The sequence below is a fragment of the Sorex fumeus genome, unplaced genomic scaffold, assembly GCF_029834395.1.
Source record: "Sorex fumeus unplaced genomic scaffold, SorFum_2.1 ptg000122l, whole genome shotgun sequence".
Taxonomy (NCBI): Eukaryota; Metazoa; Chordata; class Mammalia; order Eulipotyphla; family Soricidae; genus Sorex; species Sorex fumeus.
Genome location: NW_026606179.1, coordinates 16,489,969 through 16,498,809, shown reverse-complemented (window position 1 = coordinate 16,498,809; position 8,841 = coordinate 16,489,969). Strand labels below are relative to the sequence as shown.

General features: G+C 56.2%; 2 protein-coding genes across 4 annotated transcripts; one reads left to right on the top strand and one right to left on the bottom strand.

Annotated features, from left to right (window-relative positions):
- Positions 1–474: 474 nt before the first annotated feature.
- On the bottom strand, positions 475–3,700 carry PAFAH1B3 (platelet activating factor acetylhydrolase 1b catalytic subunit 3). Of its 3 annotated transcripts, none has more exons than XM_056136348.1 (6): positions 3,574–3,700; positions 3,289–3,390; positions 3,005–3,094; positions 2,115–2,231; positions 1,918–2,040; positions 475–791 (listed from the first exon to the last, which is right to left on the bottom strand). In XM_056136348.1, exons 2-6 carry the CDS (start codon positions 3,364–3,366, stop codon positions 510–512), a joined length of 690 nt encoding a protein of 229 aa, XP_055992323.1. In that variant the 5' UTR covers positions 3,367–3,390; positions 3,574–3,700; the 3' UTR covers positions 475–509. The 3 variants fall into 3 exon arrangements, with proteins under 3 accessions (XP_055992323.1, XP_055992324.1, XP_055992325.1); XM_056136349.1 differs by having other exon boundaries at positions 3,536–3,639; XM_056136350.1 differs by having other exon boundaries at positions 3,289–3,382; positions 3,574–3,592.
- Positions 3,701–7,667: 3,967 nt separating this feature from the next.
- On the top strand, positions 7,668–8,841 carry PRR19 (proline rich 19). Its single transcript, XM_056136608.1, has 2 exons — positions 7,668–8,286; positions 8,369–8,841. The coding sequence occupies exons 1-2, from the start codon at positions 7,668–7,670 to the stop codon at positions 8,839–8,841; spliced, it is 1,092 nt and encodes a 363-aa protein (XP_055992583.1).

Here is an 8,841-nt window from a genome sequence, read left to right as displayed (position 1 = left end):
CCCCAGGTTTCAGGAAGACCAAGTCACCTGAGCACCAACATTGCCCATGACTCCTACTGCCGCCATGTGGCAAGAGCCAGCAGTACAATGGAGTCAACCAGTCCGAAGCCCTCAATTGGCCTTTCAGGCATAAAGATGCCTGTGAAGAGATGAAGACAGTGACACTGAACTAAGAATTGAACACCCCAATTTACAGCTATCATGGTCCAATTTGGGTTTGGCCACGTGCAAGGCAAGCGCCTCATACCCCTGGGCTGTTATCTCCAGCTCCCATTCCCAGAATTCTTGACCTCAATCCCTTGGGGTAGTGCTTGCCCAAAGCATTGCAGTGATAGTGATAGAAATCTGCCTGATCCTGCAAAAGGTGAGCTCTGGGCTTAGAGCTGCTGTGCTTGCAGGACACGGACAACAAGCAGCTGCAGCCCCACAGAGACAGGCGCTGAGGTAAGGACCTCCAGAGGGTCACAAAGGAAATGAGACCAAAGATTGAGAATTTAATGGAGTAATGCTTAGGGTGTAGGCCCTGCCAAGGGGGCCCCCTGGTCCTGAGCCAGCAGTCGCAGCAGCAAGGAGTGGAGGGTTCTGCAGACAGGCGTGTAACCCAGGCGGCTCAGATGTAAGTAATCGTACATGTCGTGGTGGCTGATGGTGCCGTCCGAGTGCACGAAGCCAGGGTCAGCATCCAGGAAGTGAGCCCTGGGGTAGCCAGACAGTGCTGCCCGGACCAGCTCGTTTACCCGTTGGTTTTTCTCCCTGAGCGGGTTGGGGTGCTGGCCCCGTGGAAGCAGGCCCTGGGGAAGGGCAAGCGAGAGTTGAGTGAAGGCCCATTCTCCATCTCCACCTCTGTCCCTACCTGCAGGACCCCCACTACAAAATATATCAGGAACAGGAAGGGTGGTTCCCAATGCCATGTCTGAGGTTCCATTCAAGAAGAACCTCCTGGGTATTAGCCTCTATCACAATGATGTCAACACCAAGGCAGGGTTCAATGACCTTGGCCAGGAGGAAGTGATGGGGCCCAGGTTTACCCTGGGAACTTTTGGCGATTAAAGTGTGTTGAGAGGATTTTGCTTTAGGGCCTCAGCCGGTGGTGCTCAGGGAGTGCTCCTCTTGGCTTTAATTGAACCTGGGTTGGCCACATGCAAGGCAAATGCACTACCCATTGTACTATTGCTTCAGTCCCATGTTTTGAGGGATTTTGTTTTGTGTTAGGTGGCCACACCCTGCAGTGCTCAGGGATGACTACTGGCTCTTTGCTTAGGAGTTGTTCCTGGTGATGCTCTTAGGACCATGCGGTACTGGGTACCAAAGTAGGGTCTCCTGCATGCAAAGCATGCTCTGCAGCCCTTTCCGCCTCCTCTCTGGCCCATGGTTTTTGTTTGATTTTGGGCCGCACCTCATGATGCTCAGGAGTTATTCCTGGCTCTGTACTTAGGAATCACCCCTGGTGGGCTTGGGGGACCATACAGGATGTCAGGGACCGAACCAGGATTGGCCGCGTACAAGGCAAACCCCCTCCCACTGTACTCTCCTGGCCCCTGGCCTATGATTTTTTGTTTGGTTTCGGTTGTTGGACTGCACCCAGTGGTGCTCAAGGGCTATGCCTGGCTCTACTTAGGGATCACTCCTGGCAGTACTTGGGGGACTATATGTGGTACTGGGGATGGAACTAGAATCTGCTGTATGCAAGTAAGTCCCTCACCACAATCTCCACATTCCATCCCAACCCCCCCCCCTTCCCGTGCTTTGTTAAACATCCGCAGAATCTTTAGCAGTTCCTTGGGCTAACTTGGACCAGTCCTGAACCATAGCTACTTGGATGGGTACAATAAACTCAGTTCCAAGTTGTGCAATATGGCTACCCTGGAAGCAACACCTGCCAGAGTCCATTTTTCCTGCCCTCCATCCCCGCCTCACCAGCACCACGACTCGGGCCTGGGGCTGCCGCTGGTTCACCAGGTGCACGATGGCTTTGATGCCGCCAGTCACCTGCTCTGCCGTGTGTCCATGGTTGTTGGTGCCCACCCAGACTACCACAATCTGCAGAGAGAGGCAGGGGTCAGAGCACAGGCTAAAGGGCCTGTTCTCCACCCCCGACCCCAAGCCCTGTTCACCTTGGGCCGGATGTGTTCCAGCTCTCCATTCTCCAGTCGCCACAGCACATGCTGTGTGCTGTCACCGCCAATGCCAAAGTTCAGTGCGTGCAGAGGAGAGAAGAGCTCCCGCCAGATCTGTGGGCAAGAAGTGGCATGGGAACAGGGACATGACCGGCATGGACCAAATGTCACTCAGGAAGAGCCCAGTTTCCAAAAAACTGGGGAGGTTTCACCTCCAACAAATAGCAATATAATTGAGTCTCACTGTCTCGAAAACCCACAGAAGCAAGACTCCCCTTGTGGAAACCCATTCTGTGTGGGCCCGACCGGGTAAAACCTCTTTGAAGGGTGCTGGCATGGAATCACCTTTTTCTTTCTTTTTAGGCCACACCTGGTGATGCTCAGAGATCACTCCTGGTGATGCTTGGAGTAACTTGGTGCTTGGGGAACCCTCGGTGCTTGGGGGTGCTGTGGGATGCTAGGGACCGAACCCGGGTCAGCCACTTGGATGTGCAAGGCAAACGTCCTTCAAGCTGTACTCTCACTCCAACCCCCAGGATAACCCCTCTTTAGTGGAAAAGTCCTACAGGCCTTGGTGGAAAGAATAGCTGACGTTAGCTGGAACCGCTACAGCAGCTTGGTAGAAATTCCTCGGGGCTTGCTTTAAGTACACAATACTGAGCCTCACCTTAGGAAAACTAGCAGGAAAGCCTCTTTTTAGTCTCACTATACAAAACCCTAATCTGATGAATCAGAGCACACACATTTCCTTCCAGTCCTTTACCCTGAAAGTCTGGGGCTTTTTGAGGTTATTTCCGGCTCCCCAGGGCTTGTCTGCCTCAGCTCTGTCCAGTGGTCAGTGGAAGCCCTGTCCTGCCTGGGTGGGGCCGGGAGAGGCCTGACCTCACCTCGCACTGATGCATTAGCTGGACCAAGGAATCCCCGATGAAGACGACTTCAGGTTCCTTATCTTTGCTGTCGGCCACGAAGCGATGGTGCTTGGGAGACGTGGAGAAGAGGGCGTCAGGGGCCACGCGCGCTCCAGGGCCCGCCCGCCCCGTGTCCTGGGCCAGCACCACCACCCCAATGGCCCTCAGTTGCTGGTCCCCGAGAGCGGCGCAAACCAGCGGCTCTACGGAGCCCCTGAGCCCCAACCCCCAGGTTCCCGGGCTCCGCGGGCGGGGTCGCTCACCAGGGACATCCAGCGCCCATCGCCTTGCACGTCCTGCACCGGCGTGGGCTTGCTGGCCGGGTTCTCGTCCCCGCTCATCTCGGCGGCGCCGCTCCTGCAAGGCTGAGCGAGCAATTCAGCCGCGACAGTCCCCCAAGGGGAGGCTCCGCCACGCCCGCCCCTCCCCCTCCCGGCAACAATGGACCGTCCCGGCGCCCGCACTCCAGCCCGGGCCGCGCGCCGATGCGGGAGCCGACCGCACCCCCACCCAACCCTTCCCTTAGGAGGGGAGGTGGAACGGGCAACCTTGGCTTTCCCCACGCTAACCGCGCTGTGGCCTCGTCCGGCGCGTCTTCCCGGGCCACTCACTCGGGGGGCGGCGGCGGCGAACGCACCCGGGGCCCTGGGGTGCGGGGAGGCGAGACCAACCGCACCCGTGCGGGGGGGTGGGGAGCGGGAGCGGAACCGCCCACCGGCGTCACGGGGCGGGGAGCGCTACCTGCGCGGCGGGCAGTGGGCAGGGCCGGCCGCGCGCTCTTCCTGGGGGAAGAAACCATTGGCCGCGGGGCGCCCCACACCACGGGGCGTCCCATTCACGTGGCGGGGGAGCGGGGAGAGTGGACGAGTCCATTTCGGGATCCCGGAGGGGGTGACTCGTACACACCTGGTTGGAAGGGGACGTCCCCACCTTCTCCCGCGTGGCGGGGAGGAGAAAAAGAGGGGGGCTAGGTCGGGCACAGCGGGCAGGCGGGGCCCCCCCGACGCCCCCCGGATTGTCGCGAGCCCATGTGCACGCGGGCCTCGCCAGTAAGGAATACTACACAATGGAAACAGCCTAGCTTTGCCTTTCAAACCTCCAGGGCCCTGCCGGCGAGGAGGTCGGGAAATGCAGAAAGAGAAAGGAAATTAGAGACGCTGCGAAGTGAGGTGCAGGTCCAGCCTGGCTCCCCTCCAGGGCAGCTCATCTTGCAGCTTTGTGGCCTCTGCTCCCCTCCCTGAGGCGTCTGCGGTGGCTACCTGCAACTTCAGTTGGGCGTGTCTGGACCCTGAAATCCAGACCCACAGCCAAGGCTTTTTAAGGTCGCCTCTCCCCGACACAAATTAATTTCTGACTTCATGCCTTCCCAGATATCCCTGTTCCTGAGGGACAGGTCCCACCTCCACAGCCACCGAAGGCCTGCTCTATTCCTAGACCTTCGTTCCAGATAGGACTATCCATTCCTTCTAGGAAGGTTGATACTGAGATGCAGGTATCTAATGTTTTCCGGAAGTTTGGGTTACACCTACTGGCTTTTACAAAAGACCGACAATGGTGTCTTGTTTTTTTCTAAACCAGAAGAAATCTAGAAGGGCCAAAGAGAAGCGAGTTGAGTAGACCAAGTGCATGCTTTGCGTGCAGGAAACCCCCATCCCAGTTCAGGCCCCCCGCACAGAATGGTCTCTGGAGTGGACCCCAGAGCACAGAGCTGGAAATAGTGCTGCGCCTCATTAGGAGTAGCTCTCCTCTCCCCCAGAAGAAAGGAGGGATGGGGTGGAAGGAAACTCAAAGAGGAAAAGAAAGCAAAAATAGCATTTGGGTTTTGTTTTTGAAAGAGCTTTTACAAAGGCAGTCTGCACTCTGAGCTGCAGAAGAGTGGCACTGCCAAGTTCCTGCCCAGGGAATGGCTTTACACAGGCTGTGCATTTAGCATAGCATGTCTGCTTTTACCTTATGCTAGTGTTATTTTAGGTTTTATGTGTTATTTGGCATGATTTAGTAGGTTATTTTTTGGGGGTCTGGGCACACTCAAAATCTTTCCAGGAGCCCAGGAGATAACACAAGTGGTGGAGCACATGCCTTGCATATGTTAGGTTGAGTCTGATCCTGGTACCAAATGCCACCACCACCCCCCGCCCCCACCACTGCCAACTGTGACCCCCTATAAAAAAATGTTTTTGCCCTTCTGAGTTAGTGGTAATTGTTTCTTTGCTTTACACCGCTTCGGCTTATGAAAGGTTTCGCTGGAATTCTATTTTCAGATAGTGGGGAACCTGTAGAGCCAAGAGTCTTTTTTATGTTTAAGTTCTGCCTCAAGCTGTTTGTCTGGAACAGGGTCTGCCTCACAGAATCAAGTACTCTGGCAGCTCATAAATACTTGCTGAACAAATGTGAAATGGATGGGTCAGACTCTGGCCTTGTCTCAGAGTGTTGGGGTACACTGATACAGAGAGCTGGTGGTGGGGGTCAAGGTTGTGATTAGAGGAGCCAGAGAGATAGTACAGCAGGTACAGTGTTTGCTTTGCCTGTGCCTGACCTGGGTTTGATCACTGGCACCCCACATGGCTCCCTAAGCCTGCCAGGAGTGATCTGTGAACACAGAGCCAAGAGCAAACCCTGAGCACTGCTGGGTATGCACCCTCCCCCAAAAAAGAAAAAGAGATAGAAATGAAGGAGGGAAGGACAGAAGAAATTTCAGGAACTTTAAGGGCTGGGGATGTAGCTGGGGTGGGGAGTAGAACTCTTGAGGGGTTTTCTAGATGGAGTAGCTGAGCTAGACTTGAAAGGATCATAAGGATTGGGCTCGATCGTCGATTTGCTCGAGCGGGCCCAGTAACGTCTCCTTTGGAGACTTTGTTGTTACTGTGTCTGGCATATCGAATACTCTCGGTAGCTTGCTGGGCTCTCCGAGAGGGGCGGAGGAATCGAACTCGGGTCGGCCATGTTGGCTGCGTGCAAGGCAGACACCCTACCCGCTGTGCTATCGCTCCAGCCCAAGGATTGGGCATGAACTATTATATAGACAATATAGCTTTTTAGGACATAGGAAATATCCTTTTAGAGCTTGATTCTAAAGTCTGAAGGATTGCTGGGAATGCAGTTCAGTGGTCCAGGACAAAAATATCAGACTCTGTCTCTGGGGACTAAAGAGGTGTGTAGGACGCTTTCCTTGCAGACCGCTGATCTGGACTCGATCCCTGACACCCCAGATGGTCTCTGAAGAACTGCCAGGAGTGATCTCTGAACGCAGAGCCAGAAGAAAGTCCTGAGCGCCGCCAGATGTGGCAAAAAAGAATGAAAACAAAACACCCAGACTCTGGTTCTGGGTTTCAATACCCTGCATATATACAGACATACACAAAGGTAGAGAAGCAATTCCTGAAGCATTACTTGGTGAAAAAGCTTGGAGCTATTCTCTCACCAGATGCTGTTTCAAGTTAGATGCACCGGCTCAGACAGTAAGTGTGTGAAGAAGGTAGTACCGTTATCGTGTGTCTGTGTATTTAGGCCACACTCAGCACGTCAGCCACGTGCAAGACAAGCACCTTCCTCAATACACTCTTTCCCGCCAGCCAACCAAATCCTTTTTACCGCTAAGAAATTGACACCTTGAACAGTAACCCCGTTTTGCAAGATCACACAGTTCAAAAGTATCATTTGCTCCAGAGCCTAGCACTCAGAATGACACTGGACAAATTCTCCAGAGAGGGCGTCTCTGACTGCCTAGGGACCTGGACTGAAGACGCCTCTCTCAGGCGCCTCGCCTCATCTGAGGGCGAGACAAAGTGCGCCCAAAGCGACCTAATCCAATGGGCTGTCGGGAAGGAGGTGGGCCTTAGAGAACTAGCCAGTCAATTGGTGGCCGGGAAGAGCCTACGGACGAATGAGAGAGGTTCCTGAAAGCACGTCGTTAGGGGGCGGGGCTATAACCGGCGCCGCGAGCCTCGTGCCTCCAGGAAGGGAGAGGCCAGCGCGCATGGCAGCGCCAGGCACATGCGCGGTGCCGCGGGTGTGGCCTTGCGAAGCCCAGAAGTACCTTTTGGCGCGTCGTGAGCCGGGGTCACCGCAGAGAAGCCCCTGCACCCCATAGCCACGTGTTGAGACGGGGTTCATTGGGACCGGAGAAGGTGAGGTGCCTTCCCCCCGCCCTGCCCCCACCAACCATATCCGCCCGATTTCAACCATACCTCAACCGCGCCCTCTCCTGCCGTCCCCTCGGCCCCTCCCCCATAACCAGGCCTCACACGCTCCTCAGGCATTCCCCATCACTCTTCCGGCCTTCCTTGCTCTCCCCTGACTCTGTTTTCTGCGTGCTCTCACCCATACCTGCTCTGCCTCTGTGCAAAATGCTCATCTGTTTCTCTGGATCAGCTCCGCGATTGTGATTCCTTCCCTGCCCTTCCCAACGCCTCACCACCACCACCACAACCATCAAGATTTTAACTATTACTGAAGTGCCTTTTTCCTGGAACCCATTATCCTCTGGCATATCTCCCCATTCACCATGACTCCCGTGGACTCTCTGCACACTCCTATTTCTCTTGACTTGTGCCTCACCTCACCTGGAACCATCTGTTCACTTTTAGGGACTCACATTTCTCTGCATGCCAATTACCCTATGATCTGTATCTTCCAGGACCCCATGGACCCGCGGGGACCAGCCCCCCAGCCCCTCCAGCGACCTGAGAAGCCTGGTCGTGTTCGCCGTCGGAAGACCCGGCGAGAGCGGAATGAGGCCCTAGTGGGGAGTCGTCGATCAGTGGCCCGTCAGGATCCTCCTGGGACTAGTCAGGATCTGCCTAGGGCCCTCTGGGACCCAGGGGCCTCTGCTGCCTCCAGGCTCGTAGTCATCACCCAGGGCCGGCTGAGTCGGGAGCACCGGGGTCTCTTTAACCATGAGGTGAAATCCCTGGACGTGGCCCGGCTGCTTAGCAGTGGCTCCCTGGAACCAGGCACCCCCACACTCCCCAGCAAACCCTCTCCAAGCCCAGACAGGGCTCAGGAAACAACCCCATTGTCACGGGGCAAGGAGAATCAGGCACCTGGGGGCTCAGGCCCAGGCCCGCCCAGTTCCCCAAATCTCCCAGGTGTGGGACAGCTACTGGAGGAGTTGCGGTGTCAGTTGAATCTGCCTCCAGCCTTTCCCCGGCGAAACGTGGTGCAGGAGGCCAGGGATATCATTGTGGGCACATTGCAAGCATGCCATGGAAGTCTGCCTGACCTGACCCTGGTACTTCGGAGCGGCCAGCCACCCTCGCCAGGTAAGCATCCTCCTGCTTCCTTGTTCCAGCTTCCTGGGTGCTTTACCCCAGCTATCTCCTAGGTGTCTTTTCTCTGTGTCAGGGACCAAGCCGGGGGCCATGGAGAGCCGAAGGATGACACCCTCCTGGATCAACAGCCCGGAGCACCCCACAGCGGAGGAGGGGAGGCACCCGAGGAGACAGGGGACAAAGAAACTTACCTTTGCCATGCCTCACACCTCCAGCACTCCCCCTGCACAGAGGGTGTCCCTGGCACCGCCCAAAGGTCCCTGGTCACAGCCCTTGACCTCCTTGCCTTCACCATCGGGAGCAGCCTGGGGTCCCCCAACAGCATTTGATCTGCTGAAAAGCATCTGGCTTGTCACCTCACCACCTGCTCCTCGCCCATGGGGAATCGGTCCACAGTCCTTGCCTCAGCCATCATCACCGTTGTTGCCCCGCACCTCTGCTCTGGACTGGAGCCCTAGCCCTCCGGCCCGGCTGCCCAGCCTCTCCTGGGTGGTGTCCCAGAGCAGCCCAGAGGCCTGGTCCTTTCCACCCATGAGACTCTACTGA

Coding starts and splice junctions, on each gene's coding strand:
- PAFAH1B3 (XM_056136348.1), bottom strand. CDS start 3,366: ATGAGCGGGGACGAGAACCCGGCCAGCAAGCCCACGCCGGTGCAGGAC. Junction 2,232..3,004: donor AGCTAATGCATCAGTGCGAG/GTGAGGTCAGGC, acceptor TCTTGCCCACAG/ATCTGGCGGGAGCTCTTCTC. Junction 2,041..2,114: donor TGGAACACATCCGGCCCAAG/GTGAACAGGGCT, acceptor CTCTCTCTGCAG/ATTGTGGTAGTCTGGGTGGG.
- PRR19 (XM_056136608.1), top strand. CDS start 7,668: ATGGACCCGCGGGGACCAGCCCCCCAGCCCCTCCAGCGACCTGAGAAG. Junction 8,287..8,368: donor CGGCCAGCCACCCTCGCCAG/GTAAGCATCCTC, acceptor TCTCTGTGTCAG/GGACCAAGCCGGGGGCCATG.